This window comes from Lonchura striata, chromosome W (assembly GCF_050655825.1).
Source record: "Lonchura striata isolate lonStrDom1 chromosome W, ASM5065582v1, whole genome shotgun sequence".
In the NCBI taxonomy this organism is placed as follows: Eukaryota; Metazoa; Chordata; class Aves; order Passeriformes; family Estrildidae; genus Lonchura; species Lonchura striata.
This window is the reverse complement of record NC_140743.1, coordinates 42,562,833-42,587,326: the sequence shown is the minus strand read 5'-3', so window position 1 is coordinate 42,587,326 and position 24,494 is coordinate 42,562,833. Positions and strand designations below refer to the sequence as shown.

The following is a 24,494-nucleotide window of genomic DNA, read 5'->3' as shown; positions in this document are numbered from 1 at the left end:
GGTTTTGAGAAAGCCTGCACCAGAGCCTCACCTTAAAGCTACAGCAACCATTTCTAGTCATAGAGCATACAATTAGGGAATAGATTATCATCATAAAATCACTCCAAGACACTCATCTTTCCCTGAAACTGGAAAAATAGAGAACACTACTTGTGCTCCTGATCCTTCAACCAGTTGTCCCAAGGCCTTGAAGTCTCTTTTGAATGTCCTTGGACTTCTTATTGCAACTTAATCTCTGCCTTCATGAAAAAGCAATAATGGATAATAATCTGAGGGCTGTACCAGGGTAGGGAGTTTCCTTACCATGTCTTTAAGCCGGACCATGGGAAGGCAGCATACTTTCTTTAAGAAATTGGAATTTCTGTTCCCCTCAGAAGAGATTATCTTCTGACAAGAACTCATCTTTTTTTTTTTTTTTCTTTATGGAAGTGATTTTGACACAGTTCATAGGGTGACAACCTTGGTGACATCTCTAACCTAGGTAAACTACTGTCCTCAACATTGTTTGGTTCCACCTTTCAGTCCTATTGTTTGGTGAGGTAGTCAAGGAGGAGACATGCCTGATGTGCCAGGCAGGAACTTGTTGCAATTCCCCATATCCCTTAAAACACTGCATTCTGCAAGGTGGAGAGAGGATAGGGAATCTTCTGTATCATATGTCCTGTCTTTCTGATAGGCCTGTCCCAGTGAAGGTAGGGTGCAATTCCTGTAGTCTATCTCTCAGACTCCTACTCTTCAACCTACTCACCTCCTGTTGGAGCTCTGCCACTAAACTGAGGAGTTCCTCTATCTTGATGCATCTTGCACAGGTGTTCTCACCACTGTTGTCTGGCATAAGAATAGGGCACATCCTGCAGCCTGACACTTGGGTAACTGTGTTCCCATCAGAGCTGTGTCAGTCAAGGCAGGTGCAGTGTTTAGAGAAGCTGTGGCCTTCAGACAGGTAGATACCATTGCTCCCTAGTCAGGCCTGTGGTGTTACAGCGCCATTCCATGCGAACTTCCATGCCATGTCCTGTTTGCCTGTCCTAATTACTAGGGCTCCCTAGAAGCTTTTTATAAGTGTGTGGGCTTGGCTGCTGTTTCCCCTAGTCCTGCTTGGGTCTTGTCATCTGCTCTCGGACAAAGTGTGAGCTCCTAGCGCCTCTTTTTCCTCTTCCCTGAGGTTTCCCCTCCCCATTTCAGGACTCCCCCCGCCCCCCCCCTCCCCGTGGGCAAGAAAACTCAACTGCAGATTGTGCAGTCACTGCAGCTGCTGTCTTGGTGACCATAGACCATGTATTTTAATTTGATTGTGAAGAGATTAGTTATTACTCTACTTTGCAACTGTTACTTATTCTAATTAAAATCTGTTATCTTTCTTGTGTATATGTTGAGTAGAAAGTAATTGTGGCTTAATGTCTTCAAGAGTGCTTCTTTATTTACAATGGATATGTTCTCTTTAACTGTTTTATATTTACATTAAAATGTTGTTCCTGCTTTGTCTAGTAATTAAATAGAAGTCAATATTTCCATGCTTTTCCTTTGAAATACTGAAACAGGATAGAGCCAGTCTTGGATAAGACTGACAAAGGAAGCAAGTTTGCCACCTTGTTCTTTTGAAAGTTTTAAAGTTCTTCTAAAAGTTTCTTATGCCTTCTAGTGTTTAAATATTTCTACTGAATTTTCTCACACTGTTCATATAAACAATGATTGTTTTACATTCTTCTTTGTGGGTGGAGAGAACTGATGGATTGTTAGTTTGACCAGTGTGGTTGGAGAGGTGGTAGTTTCACCCTCCAATCCACTGTCACTTTTGCTATTGTATATATTACAGAGTCAGAAAATAAAATCTCTTTTTAGGTTCTTTTCTTTTCCCCTTTTGCATCTAGTGTCTGTGTGTGAGTTATTTCGTGTCGTAGTGTGACACAAGTTATTGAAAATTTTATCTCAGACTGATGTCCTTTAAATGCTGTTCCTGAGGTCTTTTCATAACCCTGAAGTCTTGTGTATCCTGTGTAAGCCAAATGTGAAATTTCCAATGTTATTTTTACCTGCTCCTAATATTATTGGGGAGTCAAATGGAAAAGTCTTCACTGTTACAAGAGAAAGCAAGTTGTTATTTCTACTTATAGAGAAATAGGCTGCTTATAGGCTGCTCATTTTTAAATTTTGGGTATTCAGGTTATCTTACTGGATTTCACACCTTAGTTTTGTTTGTAATTTTAAAAATTAATCCCCAGTGTGAGGTGATATTTGAACCCTAATATTATTTAGCATTAGTCTCCTTTTTTTGGACATCAGATCACATGTTCATCTTAGTCCGATAAATACTTAGCTCCTCATTTCTGTTTATTTTTATTAGAGATCAACCAAATGTTATAGCATAAGAATAAATTCTATTTGACTAGGAAGATGAGAATAAATATTGGACTATATATATATTTAATATGTTAATATTAGGCATGTTGCATATAAAAGGCTTGTATGATAACTTCTCTGAAATTTTCAGCCATGGTAGAGGTGAAAAGTGTGTGATATACCAGAATAGTGAGTCCAATGTGTTAAAGCAAAACAACCTTTTCCTTTCTCTTTAACTCATGAGACTTCTAAGCATCTCTTGATGGATCCATAAATTCAAAATGCTTACTGTGGGTCTCAGATTCAGTCAAAGAAAGAAACTGAGAGTTTCTAGCCAGGCAAAAAGCCTGGGAAAGTGCTGGGGAAGAATGTAAATAATTCTTTATCTCTCTTGTTTTTCACATTGTTTATAGTTAAGTTCTATCACTGTGCGTCAAGCACTCTGCACCAATGGTGGTGGGTTGTTTTCACTTCAGAACCAATGGATTTGATCCTCACAAAGCTCTGTATAAAGAGCGGGGTATTTTGAATAAAGCAGAGTTTTACTCTCAGGAGTTGGTGCTCACAAAGCTCTGTATAAAAGAGCTGTGTATTTTGAATAAATCAGAATTTTACTCTCAACAGCCTTCTGAGTCAGAGTCTTCTCATTCCTGTCCTGCCTTGACAGCGACAGCTTACCTGTAGAAATTGAGTAACATTACTGAGAAGAGAATACTGTTGAAAATGCCTTTAGCAGGGAGGTTTGATCATTTAAAATTGTGATGAGTCAAAAATCTTTAGGCTTTTAGCTTAATGCTACCCTTTAGCAGAATACTGTTGCATTAAAAAGCAAGCATGTTTTATCCACAAGTGTCTTGGTTTAAAGACAATTTAATGCGGATGCTCTAAAATGAGTTATCGCCCCTTTGTTTTAACCAATCTCTTCCCATCAATAAGGAGAAATGCATATGAGTAGATATGAGTGAAAAAAACAACAATTTACTAGCAAGCAAAACAGCAACAGGCAAAAAAAAAAAAACCAACAACAATCACTAGATACAAAATTGTTAAATCTCACAGACTTCCCAGCAACAAAGTGATGCCCAAAAGAGGCTGGAAATAAAACCCCATAGACTGGTGTCTATAGAGCAAGTATTTGTTTATTGCAGTGCTGGAGGTGAGGGGGATTTCTCCTCCTAACTCACACAGCCTTGTCAACTGCTGTGGTATATTTATACAGTAAGTATTGCTTAGTGTTACTATGCCACTATACCATCATCATATATGCGCCAGAACTAATTTACATAATATAATCTCATGGTTATTAGATAGCTCTTTTGCACTGCGCTTGTACCTTCCCAATTCAGGGGTCTTTGATGAAGGTTTCCAAAGTTGTCTTCGCATCTGAACTTTTAAACTTTGTCTTCGGAGCATGCGCAGTTATGGTATTCCTTGGTCTGTCTGGTCCTAACCGGCCTAAATTCTTTCTTTTGTGGCTAATTGGCTTTACATTTGCCAATTTCTCATTAGTACTATACTTATCTATCTCCAAAGCTATCCACCTGGTGAGTTTTTTTCTTCTTTATTTCTCTATTCAGAATTATGCAACTAGTTAACCATATACTAGCCATTACATTGTATAGAAAGTTATTTATATCAGGTTATATAGGTGTGAGAAACACGGTTTGCTATTTAAAAATTTTATAAAAGTTTATTAAACAATAAAAGAGATAAAATCTACTGCTGGGGTTCTTGGCTATTTGCCAAAAGCACACTGTTAACTTAAACTATGTTTTGTATATATTGTTATTACAGGGGTACATGTATATTCATAAGACTTTATACATATTCAAACATTCTTTTGAGTTTAGATTTTCTTTTGCTTGGTTTTAACTTTTGTCTTCATGCTATCTTGTAGATAAAACTAATATATTTTATTTCTTCCTGTGGCTCCATCCTGTTGTATTTTCACTCCCTGATAATGAAGGTTAATAAATTCTTTTTTTTCCCAGTGCTCTGGTTTCTGTTTCTGTTATCTTGTCTTTCAGATAAGATAGTCCTCGAATGTGGGAAATCACCTAATTATTTTACACTATTTTCTGAGTTAGTTACATGAAAAAGCATTTCAACATTTTACAGTCTCTATTATGCAATGGTCTAAAATAGTATAATTTACACTACTATTTATAAAAGCTATACGGTGTGTTATAAGGTTTGGGAGTAATTCAATTCAGCCTTAATAGGTCAATTGAGAATTTATTAATTACAGCAAGCGATAGCAAGCAAAACAGCAATGGGTGAAGTTGGGGGGGGGGGGGGTGTGTCTCTGCTCTTCCAGCGGCTCACCATGCACCTCTGTGCTTTCAGTTCTTATACCCCTTCAGTTCCGGACTTTGTGACATTCTCGATGTGCTCTGCATCTGCGCAGCATGTTGATAGGGGTCTTTTTTCTGCTGTCTGGTGGTCTTTTGAGGAAAGCTCCTATTCTTCTTCCTCCGAGGTAGCATTAACCCTGCAATAACTTCTCCAAATATGGTTACGCAGCTTGCAAAGATCTCTCAATTTCACGATCTACTGATACCAGTACATTCTGCCTTCCTGCCCCACTGTTTCCTGCGTCTTACACAATCCCTGGGGCTTTTCCTGATGAACAAAAACTATGCTATTGTCTTTTACATGGTGTATACATAAACTGACAGATTATACTATATCAAAAACAGTAATTACAAATTGTACTATATCAGGATTTTTGTGATCAAGAATAACTTGCAAAACAAAAGTTAATACATAAATGCGAAAGCCAATAACTGTATTTGTTATTTATAACAATAGGTATAAAAAGTTATGATTCAGATTATATAAGTATAGAACGTTATGATTCAGGTTATATTGATATCAGGTTATATATCGATATATCAGGTTATATCTATATATCAGGTTATATTGATATCTTATAACTCAAGCTATAGGCAGTTCAAGACCAGGAAACACATCCTCCCAAAAAAAAACAAAAAAAAAAAACCCAACAAAAACAAAACACCAAACAAAAAAAAAAAAAAACAAACAAACAAAAAATACCCCCACCAAACCCAAAGGAATGCCTTCTCGTTGAGCAAATGCCACGGGGTAAAAAAATAAAGCTCTTTTTGGGCAACCCAGCTTTAAAAAAGGAACCCCCTGCCTGCCCCGTGATTCTCTTTCTGGCCACAGGGTCTGAGACAGTAACAATTTTTGGGCACAGATAGATATGGACTATAATAACATTTTGGGTTACCCAGGACAAGAAGCAGCAAGTTTTATAATGCAACCTGGTAGCCATATTTATCCTGATAGTGAAGAGAGGGTACATTGTTATAAATGTCATTATTTGGGTCTGTTTATCAATCCACATATGTACTTGTGTATTGGCAATTAACAGTAGAAAAACTGAAATGTAAAATGCATCAAAAACTTTATTTAAAAATAAGCCAGGTTGTTTTTCTTTTCTGATCATTTCCATGAGGCCATTCTGAAGAAGGTGCAGGAAAACTGTTTCCGCTAAATAGGAAATAATTTTAAAATCTTTTAAAAAGTCATTGTCACATCATGTAAATCAGAATTTCATGAAGATGCTGAATTCTTTTCCCAATTTGTTTATTAGTTTGCTCTTTTTGTTCCCTGCTTATAATTGAACCCCTCCTAAGTGTGTGTTTGTCCTCAAAACCTGAGATTAATTAGGATGCATTCAATTCACTTTGGCATTCTGTTATCTTTCAGTGTTCTGGGTTTTATTTGTTTGTTTGCTTGTTTTTAAGGTGTAGAGGGGCAAACTTCTAAAATTTTAATTAATTTTAATTAATGCAGTATATGGATTTAAAAAAAACAGAGCTGAGGCTTTTTTTTCCTTGATGCTTTTCTATCCTGTTACATAAAAGGGTATGAAAGTATTGTGTTATGCCACTTGCTTGATGTTTCCCCCCTCTCAGCCCCCTAAATTATCAGGCTAGCCCAGAGGTCCGAGGCTGTGAGGGGAGGAATGTCAGGAGATGGCAAAGATTCCCAAAAGAGGCTCTTACCCCAGATATGTTGGTTCAGCTCTCTTTATTCTGTGGTGTCCATGGGGAGAGCGGGGCACAAGAGCACGAACAGGAAATGTCAGGGGTCTGTACAGACTTTGGACAGGGTGGGCTTCCCTGGCTCTCCCGCTGGGGCAGGAAGGAGGATCCAGGGTTATCCTGATCAGATAACAGGGTCCTGGGGAAACGAATGCCCATGAGCACATTGTAACACTTGCTGTCAGGTTATCAAAATGAAAACATGGTATTTTAGAATGATATGAAGAAATACTAGCTTGGAGAGATGTTGTGAGATTTCTCTCTATGTAATTTAACTTTGCTCGCTGGACCTGACATCACAAACAGTAGTGGTGAATTGTGTTAATACTAGCTTTTTATCTGATAATAGAGTTTATAATTAGGAAATGACCATTGGGATATTTGTAGTTTTGAGATAGTGATGATCTTCCTCTACTAATCTTCTTGGAGTCAATGTCAGTGCTTTCTTTCAATAACATTGTTTCTATAAAATTTTCTTCATTTGCACTGGACTATGAAAAGTTTGTTTAAATTGATCCTAAAGGAGGACTTCAATCAAAATATCACGTGTTGTACACACTAGATATTATCATAAAGGCCTTTCATTTACTACTGCAGTGATGGAAGTTTTTGTGGGCCTTGACAGATGAAAAGATGATGATGCCCTTATCTAAATTAACAGCAGAGAAGCAAAATGATACAGAGAAAATTGCAAAAACCTTTAGAAGATAATGAAGGTTTTTCCTGACCCAGGCAGTGTGACTGATTGATTTACAGTACAGAGTTTGAACTTTCAAAAGGAAGAAGCTGAAGAGATGATGCAACATAAGATGTATTCAAAGTTATTCTCTGCTTCAAAATAGAAGACCTAAATTTCTGCTCTTGGATATGTTTATGTTGTGAAAAATGGTTCTGGTATTCTTCGGAATTTAATTATTAGAAACTATAAAAATAAACACAAAAGCCAGGGAGGGGTGGTGTTATGTTTTGGTGGTGGTGTGTGGTTTTGTGCGACTTGTGGGATGGTCTGCTGTGAACTTTGCTTTGTTGTTTTCACAAACTATACTATTTAACCTTGAGAATGTTTTGAACCAAGCTTTCGAACAGTAGAAAAAAGTGATTAAAAAGAATTTATAGCCTAACAAATTATCATTTTGAGTGCTTGACTGGATTTTATTTTACTTTAACTTTTGCTTTGGATGATTACTGACTTTTTAAATCTATAAATATGCTTAAAATTGAGTCTTATTGTACATCAGCTCCATAAAAGCTTCTTGGTTTAATTCCTTTCATTGTTGGGGGCTATAGCAACAAATCTGTATCATTAAACCAATGTGAAATTATTGTTGTTTTCAAGCAATTTTCTTTGTTCACAGGTGTCAGCTGTGATGCATGTTTAAAAGGAAATTTTCGAGGTCGCAGATACAAGTGTTTAATTTGCTACGATTACGATTTGTGTGCAACTTGTTATGAAAGTGGTGCAACAACAACGAGGCATACAACTGACCATCCAATGCAGTGCATATTAACAAGAGTAGATTTTGGTAAGTAATAATTTAATTTATATTAAAGCTGTTTGCAGTAGTTAAAAACTTGTATTTTATTTCACTACTTGGGAACATTTTCCCTCCAAATAGCAGGCTGAAAATCATAGCAAATTCCTGTTTCCTGATAAAATGCTTGTTCTGTCTTTGGTTCTAGCATATGAAATATGTTTTATTCTTTTGGGTTAAGTGTTTTGGCAGGTTATCTAACAGATTGTCTTTGCGGGCTGCGGCTGTTTGGTCAGCGGCCCAGGCAGAGATGCACACACTCCTGACACCGACTGTCTGATGTCTTCTTCTTTTCTCCCCCGTGCCCAGGGCTGCTGCTCTCTTTTATATGATATATTACGTACTACATGTTTATAGTTTTCCCCCAATACCTATTACCTATATTACAAAGTGCTTTTCTACTCTAAACCAATCTGTGAGTGCCAACATCACCAAGAACATGGAGGCAAGGAAGAAGAAGGAGGAAGAACAGGGTCAGCCCACTTTCCTCCATCTTAGAACTTCTGACCCCCATGTACAAAGTAAAAACCCCCCTGTACATGTGCTAAAACCCCCCTGTACAATACTAAAAAATTATCCTCTCTACTTTGTAACTACTTCTACTATACTATCTAACCTTTTGTGACTGCTTGTTCCACCTTCAAAGTTGGTAACTCATTCCATGGCTCAAACTCAAAATCACAGCTGTTTGCAGCTGCCTGCCAGGGTCTCAAATGCTTCTGACCAAGGCCTGGAACCTCTAAAAATGTCTGAGGGACATTTTGAGTTCCAACATCTCCCCTCCCTGTTTGAACCAGAAACACCTGCTTTGCCACCTTGTTCAAGGCCCTTTGAATGCACATGAAAATGCATGGCAGAACAAGTAGAACTACAAGCCCTATAAGAATATTAAATGCTATTTCAAAAGCTCTTTCCACAATGGTGAGAGATCAAAAAAGCCAATAAAATCATCCCACCAGGATCCTGTAACTTTTTTCAATTTGCTGATGCTACTTTGTATCTGTTGTATATTTTCATGAATAGATTTTGAATGATCAGACAAGTTTATGCAGCACATCCCCTCAAATTCTTCACATCCGTGCCCATGTGACAGCAGCAAATAATCAACTGCTGCCCTGTTCTGAAGCACTGCTTGTCTTGCACTGCTGATATCTGTTAACATGTCACTCAGTGGAGATGAAATGGTACAACTGTGTTTGCTCAATCCAGGATGCTATGTGGTCCAATTGTGTCAAGGCCACCCCCAATGCTGTTTGGGGTGAGAAAATTGCAACTGCAATTCTCCGAGCCTTGTCCCAAGTACAGACATCATTATCACAATTTGGACAATATTGTTCAAGGGATCTCTTTTCCCTGCGTGTCTGCTCCTTTAAAGTTTACAAATCAGGCGTTATCAATGAGAGCTCCCCAATGCTACATGGAACGCCCTTGACTTTTGCAGGCATAGCAGGCCAAACTCTGTCCCCACAAATCAAAAACGCTCCCTTCAGTAAATTGGCTGGGTGTTGAAGGGATGATTTGCTCGTCACTTTGGTGTGATTGCACCAGGATGACGGCATTTCTATAAAAGAGCTGATTTGGAGTGACATCTATTGTATGATTATCTGTCTTTGCCACTACCAATGGATTAAATTTGATACAGTATTTCATTTTTGTTGACCCAAAAATGTCTAACTCTGGGGGTTCCAAGTGAGCCACAGGAAGGTATTGTGTCCAAACATGCCATCCTTCCACAGGATCCAAAAAAGATTTCATAATCTTTGGAGGGATGTTTTTTGGGATTGGCCATTCCTTCACTGGCACACCTACCAAGCATGTTGAAAATGGTTTCCCTGGCTTTGAATGAGTCAGACAAATACTGTCCAGACCCGCTGCCTTTGCCAAAGTTTCCCACACATTTTCCCTCAGTTGTTTCATGGGAATGACTGTCCGATTGCCCAAGGCAACAAGCAAGGGAATGAAGCACATGAACACTGCCTGTCTGAACCCCATGTCCATGTCCCCAACCTTTGTGAGAAACCCTGCAATACAGCAACACTCAAACAGCAATAGATTTCCCCAAAAAAACCCCAAGTCTCTGAATAATCAATCGTTGTCCGATGAGACGTCTGCAGCGTCCTTGTCTGCCTCCGTCTGCGTGCTCTCTTCTTTGCTCCTCGGGTCCACGTCCACCTGCGTCTGCACCCGAAAAGGTTTCACGTGCCTCGCCGACACCCACTTCGGTCCTCGCTGTGTGGAAACACAAGAGAAACCCTTGCCCCAAGTTATTAATGTAAATGGACCTTCAATTTGTCCTGATTCCGGATTTCTGATCAAAACTAAAGGATTTTCCCTTAACTTTGCTTGTGTACTGTTTGTAAAATGCCTGACAATTGGTGGTGTGGGCTCTGAGAAAGAACCATTTAAAAAATTCAACACATACAGAGCTTTGTTCAGCTGCATATAAGGTGTTGGGCCTGCCTCTCCCCTTTTCTGTTTATCCAAGAGGGATTTCATGGTGTGATGTGTTCTTTCAATGATTGCTTGACCTGAGGGAGAATAAGGAATACCAAAAATGTGTTTCACTCCCTATATTTTCAGAAATTTATCAAGCACCTTGCCTGTATGAGTTGGACCGTTATCTGTTTTTATTTCTTGTGGCACCCCGAGTGATGCAAATGCTTGTAGAAAGTGTCTGCAGGCATGTTCTGCAGTCTCCCCTGTATGCAATGATGCAAATATCGCTCCTGAAAATGTGTCAACTGAGACATGGATATTTTTGAGCCTCCCAAAGGATGGGTATTTTGTGACATCAGCCTGGCAGAGCTGAAGATCCGCTTATAGCGGGGTGTCGTGATGGTTCGTTAGCCGATCCCAAAGTGCAAAAGACAATCAGCAGTTTAATCACAACAAATGCACCTTTATTAAGGGCCAAAACAATAAACGCGATAGTGGGGTCAGAAAAGAAATTTAAAAAAAGGATAGAGAGAGAGAGAGAGAGAAAGAGAAGGGGGGATGGGAATAGCTACCAACACAGGCGGAGTCCTCACTGGTCCGGACGATGGGGATCCATCTTGTTGTGTTGGGGAGAGTCTCCAAAGTCCTACCTAACCCAGGGGTCCAGTTATAGTCCACAGAGGGAAAAGGGGGGAACAGGCAGAACAATGAGAGTCTATTGAAATTGCTGTGGGGGGAACAAGTGTATCTACAGAAAATCATCCAGGCTGAACAAACACAATAAGGGATAAGTCCATTGAAGTTACTGGAGAAGAACAGGTCAGGTCATTCTCTCCCCCCCGCCCGCTGTTTGTGGTAGGAGTCTCAGTCTCAGTCCTTGGGGAGAGGGTTCTTGATCTCCGTCTGTCACGGTGGTAGTGAGGCAGATGAGGGGTCTTCAGTGAGAGACCACCAGAGTCACCCCAACAGTTCATTTGGCTTAAAGGTGGAGAGTGAAGCAGGAATTGCAGTAGGCCGCTCGGTGCTGGGTCCACGCTGGGTCTTCGCCAAGTCCTTGCCAACTCCTTGCCAAGTTCTTGCCGGGCCTCGTTGGGAACAGCACGTAACAGTGCGGCGGCTGCACCGGCACTGTTGTCTTCTCCAAGCCAGAACTGCAGAGGGGGAAGGGAGTTCCTGCTCGTGGCAATTGTCAGGCAAATGAGTGAGGGTCTTCAGATGGTCTCTTACATTCTGCAATCCCCTTGGATTGACAGCTCCTGTAGATGCAGGAGGCTGCACAAGCTGACAGTCTGGACAAGCGCTGATGATCTCCCTCGCCTGACTTTTGGAGAGGCGAAAGGATTCCATCAATGGCTGTGCATTCTGATGGAAAAATGCATGGCTCAATTTTGCCTGCTCAAAAATATCTGGCAATGTCTGAGATATGGTCATTGTGAGTCTAACTGCGTGAGCAGTTCCTTCTGCTAAGAACCCTGGGAGTGAGGAATGTGCCCTGATATGTGTAACAAAATATTCATGTTCTCTACTTTCCAGAATTGTCCTCATGCATGACAAATATGAATATAAAATTTCATTGTCCGTGTGTTTCAAAAGTGATCCCTCTAATCGTTTGACCACATTTGCAACATATGCTGAATCTGTGATCAGATTGAGAGGTTCCTGAAACAATTGAAAAACTCTGACCACTGCTGCCAATTCCACAATTTGTGCTGAACCCTGTACCATTTTAATGTCTGATTCCCACTCCCCTGTTTTTGGATTTTGCCATGTGACTACTGATTTGTGAGTTTTTCCCGAACCATCAGTGAACACTGTCACTCCTTCCACTGATTCCTGGCTTATTTTTGGTTTTCCCCTGAAACTTACTTTTGCATTTAACATCCTGTGAGCTGGAAAATGAACAGTACAAACTCCTGGATACCCTAACAAAGCAATTGCGAAATCCTGTGATTTTTGCATCGCCCATTCAAAATACACTTTCTTTAAAGGTACATGAATGACTGAGAAATCTCTGCCTGACATTGTCAGCAACCTGGTTCTTGCCTTAGTAATAATTTGTGCTATCATTTCTAAATCTGTGAGAATTGTTTTTGAGGGCCTGTAAGCTAAAAAAACCCACTCTATCAACAAAAGAGGGTCCATTTGAGACAAATCCCACTGCAAAATCAACCCATATAACTGTGCTGTTTCCCCCAACACTGCTAAATGAAAAGGCAATGATTCTACAAAGCGATGTGCTTGTCTCTGCTGAATCATGTCTGTGATCTTTTCAAGATCTCTTTTTGCTTCAGGCATCAGAGTTCTGGGAGATTTGATGTTGTTGTCCCCTCTCAAAAGATCGAGCAATGACGAGATGTCATCATTGGTGATTCCCAGGATCGGTCTCATCCAGTTGATCTCCCCCAAAAGCTGTTGCAAGTCCTGCAGATTGTCGATCTTTGTGTTGATTTCCAGTTTCTGTGGCCTTATTGTTTGCTTCATGATCTTCCACCCCAGGTATTTCCAAGGTGCAATTTCCTGTATTTTTGGTGTACTAATTTCCAGTCCTGCTTTTTGCACCTGCGCAATCACACAGTCACGAACCTTCTGCACCTCCTGTTTTGTTGGTGCTGCAATGAGCAAATTGTCCATATAATGAATAAATTTTGGTTTCGGATGTTTCTCTCGTGCTGGATGCAAAGCTTGGGCCACATACCATTGACAAATAGTTGGAGAATTTTTGAGTTCCTGTGGAAGGACTGTCCAGTGGTACCTTTGCAGAGGTTCTTCTCTGTTGATGCTTGGAACAGAAAATGCAAAGCGTGGAGCATCATCTGGATGAAGTGGAATGCTGAAAAAACAAAAACAGTCCTTGAGATCAATGATCACAAGCGACCAGTCCCTCGGGATCATCGAGAGAGATGGAAGCCCAAGCTGAAGTGGCCCCATGTCCTCGATGACCTCATTGATTTTCCTGAGATCATGAAGTAGTCTCCAAGATCCTGAAGTTTTCTTGCAAATGACAAACACTGGGGAATTCCATGGGCTGTTTGTTGGTTTGATGTGTCCCTTCTGCAGCTGTTCTTGGACCAACTTTTTCAATGCACTCAATTTTTTCTGCTCCAGGGGCCACTGATCCACCCAAACAGGATCATTTGTTTTTCAGGTCAATTTCAGAGTGGCGAGTGCCACAGTGACCCCTGTTAAAAATCCAATTCTAATTTCAGTCCCCATTGTGCCAAAAGGTCCCTTCCCCATACTGTGATGGGCTTTTGCACGATGAAAGGATGGATAACTGCTGTCTTTTTTCCCGGGCCTGTGACAACAATTGCATTCTCACTCTGCATGCACAGGGAACTCCCCCCTATGCCTGTGAGAGAACCCAAAGGTGCATCCAAGTCCCATTCCTGGCGATAAAAAATGTATGAAATAACTGTAACATCCGCTCCTGTGTCGAGCATCCCTGTGATAGCAATTGTCTTTTCGTTACAAGTCAACTGACAAGTAACGATGGGTCGATCCCGGCTCAAATGTTTCACCCAAGATGCATGCACCTCTGCTTGATCACCAGGAAAAGAGTCCCGTTTGTTGAACACCGGCATGATTTGCCTTTCTGGGTGAGAAGGCAAAGCCATAGATCAAGCAATTGGTGTATTTTGTGGAATTGTCAGAGGTGGTCGCAAGGCTTTTGCCGTGACCATCAACTCCTCATTATGGTTTGCTGAAATCAAAGATGGATAAACAACAAGTCCAAGGATACTGCTTCTGTCCCTGGCCATTATTAAAAAGTCCTGCCTTTTCCAAGAAGTCCCTGTGACACCTGTAGGTATCACTGCATGGCTATTGTCCAAAAAACACGTCAAATTGGAGGTTGCCAAGACGCATTGGAATCCGGGTGGTACCAAGTCTGGGTCGCTGGGGATTTTAGAGATTGCTCTGCTGAGGGGTTCTGTTTGTTGCTTCCCGAGGATTGTTCCTGTTGGTTCTGTGTCACTGCCAGGATTTGTGTCGAAGTGCACTGGCGTTGATTCGTGCACCTTTTCCCGTTTCCCAGAATTGGAAGAGGTTTTCCATCCATGTCTGTCTGTGAGTGACACTCACTTGAGAGATGTCTCCCTCTCCTGCATCGAGGACAAAGATCTGGTGGCTTGTTGGGCTTTGCAAGTTGTGGGCAGTTTCTTTTAATATGTCCTTGTGCCCCACACCCAAAGCACCGTTTCTCTGCACTGGAGTTCCCCTTTGTATAATTTGCAAGAGCTTCCTTGACACGCTTTTCAATTTGATCCCCCAAGTGTTCCTCCATGATGGAAGCAACATGTTGTGGTGTCCCCACCTTGCTGCACGCCTCGATCATGTCTGCCAAGGTGGCCTGGTGTGGCATCATGCTGATGATCCGTCTGCATTCCGGATTGGCATTGGAGAACGCGAGGCTTTTGATCGGGTGTGGTTTCGCTCCCTCCTCGGTCACCTGCCACTCCACCGCCTGGGAAAGACGATCCACGAATGAAGAAAATGGCTCCAAAGGACCCTGCTTGTTCTTGGTGTAGATGTTGTCCTGGACCCCCGCTGGAGCAATCTGAAGAATTGCTCTCCATGCCGCCTCTTTGATGTCGCTGAGCACGTGACGCGGGAGCCTCACCGCCTGTTGAGTTGGATCGTCCTCAGGAGGATCACCAGCAAGCTGCACCATGGTGAGGTTCGTGTTTGGCCCGCCTTGGTATCTGGCTCTCAGCTCCTCCAGGGATCTCCTCCACGCCTTCTGCCACACGAGAGCTTGGATGTCTGTAAGAACTGATGTTGCAAGATATTTAAGATCATATGGTGTTAAATCATACATGCCAAAAATGCTTTTTAACATCTGCTTGAAATATGGTGATGACAACCCATTGTCCCAAATGGCCTTAGCTAAATCTTTGATTGCTCCACGATCCAGGCGTTCCCATCTCGGGTTTTGGCCCTGAGCGTCATAGTTCACTGGCATCATTATGTTTCCCGAGCCCTGTAATAAACCTTTCTCCTTCTCCAACTCTGCTCGAATGTCCTGCCAGTCCACTTTTGCACTCTGAAAAGCTGGAAATTCAGTGGGTACTTGCCTGTAGAGTGGAGTCATCTGTTGTGTCTGCAGCTTTGGTGCAGCAGCACTCATCGATACCAACGGTGTCTGCAGCATCTGCGAAGATGAAGGCTGGGAGCTTCTGGAGAAAAGTGAAGCATCTGCTGTGGAGGAGAACACACGACTGCCCTGCATTATTTGGAAAATTTTTGGAAGAAGAACCAACAGCTCTGGCTGTGACTCCAAGGCTGTGCTTAAATATCATAAAAGAAATTCAACAGCCCCCTTTGATATTAAAATTGACTCTCCCTGCCCCGAAATTTTGGCAGACCTTGATTTTGGAATTGTCCAGGCTGGAACACCCTCCAAAGCAGTGATGCGTATCGTTTCATCCTGTTGCTGCGCCTCAGCAGAAGTGTCCTGAGTCCCGTGCTGTTATGGGGTCACGGGAGATTCCTGCTGACATGTGCATGTAGCTTTTTTCACCCTGGATTTTTTCTTATAAGAAACTGGAAAAAAGTCCTGCAATGTCACGGTCCCACCACTGGGTGGCGCAGTGCCTTGACCGGACAAGTTCTGCGAAACCTGTTGCAATGTTGTGGTTCCGCCGCTAGATGGCGCTGCCGCCTGACCAGCTGAAGTCGGAACCGCACTCTGCTGCTCTTCAATTTGCACTTCCGATAAACATTTGCACATTTCTTCTAACAATTGATTTACATTTGCAAACCCTGCAGTAATTCCTGATAAACTTTTGAGCATTTCTCCTAACAATTGATTCACGTTTGCAATTTCTGCAGTCTGTGAAGCTGACTCTTGTTGCAATAACTGTTCTATTCTGGCCATGTCTGAAGCTGACAGGGATTGGCCATGGGCTTGGAGTAGCTGTTGCCATGGGAACTGCAACAGAACCGTGCCCTGAGGAATATTTACATCCTGGCCACGCCCTGTCCCTGCCTTAGTCATCACAGGGGTGTGGACGCTCCTGCTCTGATCCCGGCTGTGCTTTCGCCTTGCTCTGCCTCGCACCGCCTCTGATTCAGAGCCACTGCCGTCCACCCCGGAGACTGACGCAACCACCCTCCTGTTCCCATTCCAGCCCTGATGTCTCCACCTCACTCTGCCCCTCTCCTGGCTCTGTGCCAGCACCCACAGCCCACGCGTGCTGGCTCTGCCCCGCCTGTGCCCGCACCACGCGTTTGAGATGCGAAAAATCCCCTCCACCCGTGGCTCTCGGGTTCGGCTCGACCTTCATGCATGTGCCCGCCGCCTGAGCTGCAGCTCGGGAAGCCTCTCACTGTCCCTCTGCTGCTTCCTTGACAGCCCTGGCTGCCATGGTCAGGGAGCTGCCTTCCCGCACCTTTTGGACATCCGCCTCTGCGGCCTCACAGACGCTCAACACCGAATGTGTCACCGGGCGCTCCGGGCGTACCACCGCAGCACTCACACCCCCACTTTCGCCCCTGTCCATCCCGCCCCCGCCGCTCTCCTCACTTTCACTCTCTGCATGGGCTGTTTTGAACTCCCAGCCTCCGCAGATGTGGAGGCGCTTTCCTCTCCCTCCTCCCCCTGCTCTGCACTCACGTTCGCACCCTCCCCCACTGGAGCCGCCACCGCCACCACCCCCCTCACTGTGGGTTTAGACTTGGGCAATGCCTTCCTCCCACTGAGGGTCACGGCTGTGCCTGGCTCACCCGCCTCCGTCTGGGGAATTTCTGCGTCGGAGGAGCTTAGGGACTCTTGGGAAACTGAGGAACAGTGAGAACCCGGGGACACGGGACGTGAAGGGGTATCCTCTCCCTGATTTTCCACAGGAAGCAATCCTGCCTGTCCTGTGCCTGTGTTGAGAGGGGCTGTCCCAGCTGCTGGCTGGACTGTCCCCCCCCATTTTTCCCCAGGAGCGTTAACTGCCTGGCTTGCGCTGCTGCGTTCTGAGAGTGACTCTAAAACTGTTCTTGCTGAAGATAAATGTTTTGCGGCAAGCTTATCTTTCTTTATAGCTTGATAATATAATTGCTTATTAATTTCCTGCCAATAATTTGGCTCAAACAACAGATCTGGGTCTGAGTGTGGGAAATTACACCGCACCCACAATAACAAAGCTTTCAGCTCCTTTTGAGCAATCCCTACCAGATGGGCAGAGATGATGCCCTGGAAGGCAGATACAATTTGTGTTTCCTCTTGGGAGAATTCCCCACCCATGTTCTTAATTTTGACCTTTCTCACCAAAAGCTGAGTCGGCCCGAGGTCAGTCCGGAGATGGCACTGTTCACCATCCAGCAGGTCACAGGTGAGAGATCCCAGGCACGCTTCTGGGTCGTCTCCTCCCTGGAAAGTGCCCGAGACGAGTTGTCTTGGTGAAGGTCAGGTTCTTATCTTGAACTTTCCAACTTTCCGCTCCCTCTCTTCTTGGAATTTGCGGAGAGTGTATGTGCTCTGCTCTTCTTTTTTTTTTTTTTTTTTTTTTTTTTTTTTTTTTTGTCTGCTGATGAAGGTTGGAGGTTGTTTGATGTTTCTTTTTGTTCTTTTTGCTGATGCCCACCCAGGGACGCCAGATGTGGGAACCCCTGGCCTGTTTCAGGGGTCCCGTGTGGTGGAAAAGTCTCTTCTCCAACCCATGCTTCCAAAGAAAGACTCTGCAGCCTCTTGCTGTTCGGTCTCAAGGCAGTTTATTGTTAGTTATCTAAAAGATTGTCTTCTCGGGCTGCGGCTGCTTGGTCAGCGGCCTGGGTAGAGGCACACACACCCTGATATCCTCTCTGTCTGCTGTCTTCTTCTTCTCTCTCTCCGCCCAGGGCTGCTGCTCTCTTTTATATGATATATTATGTATTACATGTTTACAGTTTTCCCCCAATACCTATTACCTATGTTACAAGGTGCTTTTCTACTCTAAATCAATCCATAAGTGCCAACATCACCAAGAACATGGAGGCAAGGAAGAAGAAGGAGGAAGAACAGGATCAGCCCACTTTCCTCCATCTTAGAACTTCTGACCCCCATGTACAAAGTGAAAACCCCCCTGGACAGGTGCTAAAACCCCCCTGTACAGTACTAAAAAAATTTCCCCTCTGTTTTGTAACTACTTTTACTATCCTATCTAACCCTTTGTGACTGTTTGCTCCACCTCCAAAGTTGGTAATTCATTCCATGGCTCAAACTCAAAATCACAGCTGTTTCCAGCTGCCTGCCAGGGTCTAGAATGCTTCTGACCAAGGCCTGGAACCTCTAAAAATGTCTGAGGGACATTTTGAGTTCCAACAGCTAACCTAATAGAGACGAGCTCTGCAGAGAATGACCTGGGAGTCATGGTGGATGACAAGTTGGCCATGAGCCAGAAGTATGCCCTGGAGACAGAAGAGCCAATGGGATTCTGGGGTTCATTAGGAAGAGTGTGGCCAGCAGGTCAAAGGTGGTGATCCTGCTCCTCTACTCAGCCCTAGTGAGGCCACATCTGGAGTGCTGTGTTTGGTTCTGGACTCCTCAATACAAAAAGACAAGGAGCTACTTAAGAGGGTCCAGCAGAGACTCCAAAGATGATTAGAGGTCTGGAGCAACTCTCTTATGAGGAGACACTTCAGGAGCTGGGCCTGGTTAGTCTGGAGAAAACTGAGAGGGGATCTTATTAATGCATATAAATATCTCAAAGGCAGATGCCAAGAGGATCATGCCAGATTGTTCAGTGGTGCCCAGCTACAGGACAAGAAGTGATCGCCATAAACTAAAGCACAAGGAGTTTCACCTCAACATGAGGAAGAACCTCTTTCCATTGAGGGTGGCAGAGCACTGGAACAGGCTGCCCAGGGAGGCCATGGAGTCTCACTCTATGGAGACATTCAAAACCCACACAGATGTGTTCCTGTGTAACCTGCTCTAGGTGACCCTGCCTTGGCAGGTTTGGACTAGATGACCTCCAGAGGTCCCTTCCAAACCTAACAATTCTGTGATTGTAGTGTAGATATTGTTGTTGAAGTTTTTATTTTTTTAGTATTTTTTTAGCTTTTTATTTTAAAAAAGTATTGAATATACACATTATGTTATTTCCTATATGCATTTAAAGCTCAAAACAGCGGAATATACCAATATATAGCTTCTTTCTCAGAGCTCTCTGAGCAGACAAGTATCTCATTCATGTTTAATTCTCCAGTAGCTGCTTGCCCTCAGCCTGCCTTGTAATGACTTTGAAATCTGTCCTCTGAGAATCCAGAGTTTGGAAAGACAAATTTAAATATACAAATCAAAACTAATCATTGAAGTTTCTAGATATTCCTTCTTAAACTTTACTTTCTGCTTTTTCACAGGGTAAAAATATTTGTGTTACAGTATATATTAATTCAACGTTCTTGTCACTATTTTAGATATATGGTTTAAACTTATTTGTTCCCTGATTACAGTTATTCTTGCATATTACATATAGGGTTAAATTACAGCATCATCATAAACACTAAGAGTGCATGATTCATAGGGAAAAGAGGACTGATATATGCTTGCTTATGGAGCTATAAATTAACATTCAATGTGGACTTTCAAATAGTTCTTCCAACCATTTTGTGAATGTTCTGTGCATCTAGAAAACATCGAGGAAACCACAATGTTTTCCTTTTAAAGTCTCTAAGTAAACACACCTTTGGATTAGTGTGTTACTCATATAATTTTTAAAAATCCATGAGAGATACATGTGGACAATTGAACAGAGGGTGTTCCCCAAGCAACTGACCCCAGACCCACTGAAAGAGCAAGGGGCAGAGCCTGCACCAGGCAGCACAGGAGATTTAAACAGGCAAAAATCATGAGTCCAGCTGACTGCAACAAACAAGCATATATATTTCTAGTAAGCAGGTACACAGCAGCAGCACCAGCATGATGGCCACCTGGCAAAAAGCAGTGTCCTCTGCTTTTCCTGAGCTTCTAGCATCTGGGAAAACCAATGGAGTCATACAGAGCTCCTATTCAAGGATGCAACTACCCAGATTTCTGGCTGTGGGATGTCTGAAGGGGTATTCATAGAGATGGAAAGTGATTGCAAGCAAGACTGTGGGAGCTGTGACCAGATTGATGAACTGCTCTGCTTAGTGGCTGAGCTTCAGGAGGAGGTGAGCAGCAGACTGAGGAGTATTTGAGAGTCTAAGAGGGAGATTGACGTTCCATCAATGGAGCTGTATTCTGACATCTATGATGTATAGAAGCTAACTCAACATGGCCACTATGGAGGCAGGTCCAGGATCTGCTTTCTGCCAGTGGGAAGGCAGTATCACAAGGGATAAGAAAAGGGAGAAGAAGGTTGCAGCACGGAGCAGTAAGAGAAAGTGACCTCCTTACCCTCTAAGTTACTCTCTCACATACCCTTATAGAACAGGTACAAAACCATGGGTATAGTAAATGAAGCTCATAATGAGAAAGAGGAGGAACCTGTGCAAGCAGTTTTGTCAAGGTCAGAGAGGCCAAGCCCTGGCAACAAAACCTGCATTAAGACCAGCACCAAGAAGAAACATCATTGAGTTATGGTCATTGATTCCCTCCTGTGTGGAGCAGAAGCACCTGTTCTCAGACCAGACCCTCTTTCCAGGGAAGCTTACTTCCTCCCCAGGCCTGAATTAGGAATGTTGCCACAAGACTGAAGAGCCTAATTCAACTTTTAGACTATTACCCATTCCTGGTCTTTCAACAATATACAAATTGTCACCAAAAAAAAAAAAAAAAAAAAAAGGTCAATCAAAAGTGAGTTTATAGCCCAGGGAAGAATCCTAAAAAGTTCAGGAGCACAGGTAGTGTTTTCCTCAATCTTTCCAGTATTCCAGTAATGGAAGGAGACTTTGGAAGAATCAGGCAAGCCCAGGATATCAATACCTGGCTTTAGGACTGGTGTCTGTACCAAAACTTTGGGGTTTTAAACCATTGAAGACAATATATGCTGGGGCCTGATGGGATCCACCTGTCCTGGATGGGACAAATAGGTCTGTGGGCTTAAGCTGGTGGGACTAATCAGGAGAACTTTAAACTAGAATCAATGTAGGAAGAAGATACCTACTGCAGACCTGTTGGTAAGCCAAAGATTGGCATAAAAAGGCTGAGAGTTTGTGGGTAAAAAATCAAGAACCAGACCAAAGAAGGACACCTGGTGATGGGGGTCTACTAGAGGCCAACCTGTCGACCAGGCCTTCTTATTTCAGCTACAAGAAGCATCACACTCCCAAGTTCTCATCCTAATGGGGGATTTTAGATTTCAACCACCTGGACTGGGAAACCAATACAGATGGCTGTAAGCAATCCAGGAGACTCCTGGGATGTGTAGAGGACAACTTCCTGGTTCAGGTATTAGATAAACAAACCAGAGGTGAGGCATTACTGGACCTGGTGCTCACCACTGCAGATGAGCCCATTAAAGAGGTTAAGACTGGAGACAGCTTGGGCTGTAGCAACTGCTCCCTGGTTGAGTTTGTGATCTCAAGGAGTGTGAGCCTGGCGAGGAGCAAAGTCAAGACCCTGAACTTTGCAAGAGAGAACTTCCAACTGTTTAAGGAGTTGGTGAATGAGATAACCTGGGTAACTGTCCTTTAAGGACAGAGGGGCTGACCTGAGCTTGCAACTCTTCAAGGCCACTTTACTTAAGAGTGCAAGAGTTCCTGTGAGTTTGCGGGCCCCAAGTTGGGCAACTCCCTGGGGGCTCCCCTGGCAGGGAAGACCCTCCTGGAGCAGTTCTGTGTCAGGAACAAGAGACGCACAGGACTTTTTGGTCTTCAGCTTCTGTTTGTTGTTATCTTATCAAAACTTCAGCACACTGTGCCCAGACATTGCTTGTGTGAAAACAGCACAAAAATGGCCAACAACCTCATGCTGCAAGGTCTTTTTAAATCTAATCAAAACCTAAACTATCCAATTAAGAAGTGACACCTAAATTCTTTTCCTTTCTAACCCAATAACTGACCCCTAAAGACCCACAATGAAGATTTTTCTACCCAATTACAAGATACCACCCAAACCCAAGAAGAAAGAAGAAGAAGAGAGAAGAAAGGAACTCGAGACAACACCCTATATCCTCCATCTTGAACCCATCTATAACATACTAAAAATCCTAAAACCTCAATTTCTCACCCATGTGACATACTATACTACTGTCTACAATGTCTACAATCTATTTCACACTTTTGTGGTTTCTAGTTTACCTTGAGGCTTTGGAAATTTTCTCCATGAATGAGGGTCAAAGTCAGTGTTTTCCTGGGAGTCAGAGCACCCCAGGGCAGACAAGGGGATATTCCCCTTGCCCTGGGTTCCCACAAGTTCCCTATCCCAGTCTGTAGGAAATTGAGCAAGGCAGGCTCGATACAGGCATGGCTGAGCAAGGATTTGTTCCTCAAACTGAGGAGTTAGAAGGAAATGCACAGCCAGTAGGAGCAGGGACAAGTGACCAGGGGAGAGTACAGGGACAGGGTTTGGAAGAGTAGGAATGGGGTCAACAAAGTTTGAGGCTAAGATGGAATGGAACTTAGCAAGGGATGTGAAGAATAACAAGGAAGTATTCTAAAAGTACATAGGTCAGAAAACAAAGGCCAAGGAGAGTGTACACACCACCCCTCTACCCCCCACCCCCAATAAATGAGAAGGGAGAACTGGTTGCAATTGATAGTTCTTCACCTCAGTCTTCACTGGCAGTCAGGTTTCTCTGGTCTCTCAAGTCCCTGAACCTCTAGGTGGGGGTTGGAGTAGCAAAGGCCCTCCCACTGTAAGCAAAGAGCAGGTTTGAGACCACTTGATGAAGCTGAATAGCCACAAGTTCATGGGGCCTGATGAGATGCATTGCAGGGTCATGAGGGAACCGGCTGATGTTCTTGCCAAGCCACTCTCCATCATTTTTGAAAAGTCATGGCAGTTGGGCAAAGTCCCCAGTGACTGGAAAAAGGGAACCATCACTCCTATTTTTAAAGAGGGGAGAAAGGAACATCCAGGGAACTGCAGACCTGTGAGCCTCACCTCTGGGTGTGCCTGGGAAGATCATGGAGCAGGTCCTCATGGAAGCAATGTTAAGGCACATACAAGCCAAGGAGAGGATCCAAGACAGCATGAAGCCAGCATGGCTTCGCTAAGGGCAAATCATACCTGACCAATCTGGTGACCTTCTATGATGGAGTTACTGCAATGGTTGACAAAGGAAGACCAAGCAATGTCATCTACCTAGAATTCTGTAAGGCCTTTGACACGGTCCTACACAATATCCTTATCTTCCAATTGTAGAGACAGGAATTTGAACGGTGAACTACTTGGTGGATAAGGAATTGGCTGGCTGGATGCAGCCAGAGAGTTGTGGTCAATGGCTCTATGACCAGGTGGAGGCTGGTGACAAGCAGTGTCCCTCGGGGCTCTGTCTCAAGACCAGGGCTCTTTGATATCTTCATCAATGACACAGAGTGAGACTGAGCACACCCTCAGCAAGTTTGCAGATGACACAAAGCTGAGCGGTGCAGTTGACACAACAGAAGGATAGGATGCCATCCAGGGAGACCTGGACATGAGCCAACAGTGTGCACTCATAGCCCAGAAGACCCAACAACATCCTGTGCTGCGTCAAGAGAGGTGTGGCCAGTAGGTGGAGGGAGGGGATTCTCCCTCTCTACTCTGCCCTCATGAGACCCCACCTGGAGTACTGTGTCCAGTTCTGGTGTCCTCAGCACAAGAAAGACGTGGACCTGTTAGAGTGGGTCCAGAGGAGGCCATGAAGATGATCTGAAGGCTGGAGCACCTCTCCTATGAAGACAGGCTGAAAGTGCTGGGATTGTTCAGTATGGAGAAGAGAAGGCTCAGGGGAGACTTCACTGAAGCCTTCTAGTACTGGAAGGGGGCTTCTAAAAAAGAGAGAGAGTGCAACTTTTTACATGGATAGATAGTGATAGGACAAGGGGGAACAGTTTTAAACTGACAGAAGGCAGGTTTAAATTAGATGTTAGGAAGAAATTCTTTACTTAGTGGGTGGTGAGGCACTGGAATAGATTGCCCAGAGTGGCTGTGGATGCCCCATTCCTGGAAGTGTCCAAGGCCAAGTTGGATGGGGCCTTGAGTAATCTGATCTAGTGACTGACATCCCTGTCCATGACA

The 24,494-nt window shown here is 43.4% G+C and overlaps 1 protein-coding gene across 1 annotated transcript in view; it reads left to right on the top strand.

Moving 5' to 3' along the window:
* The window catches only part of LOC146763226 (E3 ubiquitin-protein ligase KCMF1-like), a 105,815-nt gene that overhangs the window by 58,047 nt on the left and 23,274 nt on the right, over positions 1 to 24,494 (top strand). Inside the window, exon 2 of the mRNA XM_085571172.1 lies at positions 7,769 to 7,936. Within this exon, the coding sequence (XP_085427298.1) occupies positions 7,769 to 7,936 (168 nt within the window). The remainder of the gene's footprint in view (positions 1 to 7,768; positions 7,937 to 24,494) is intronic.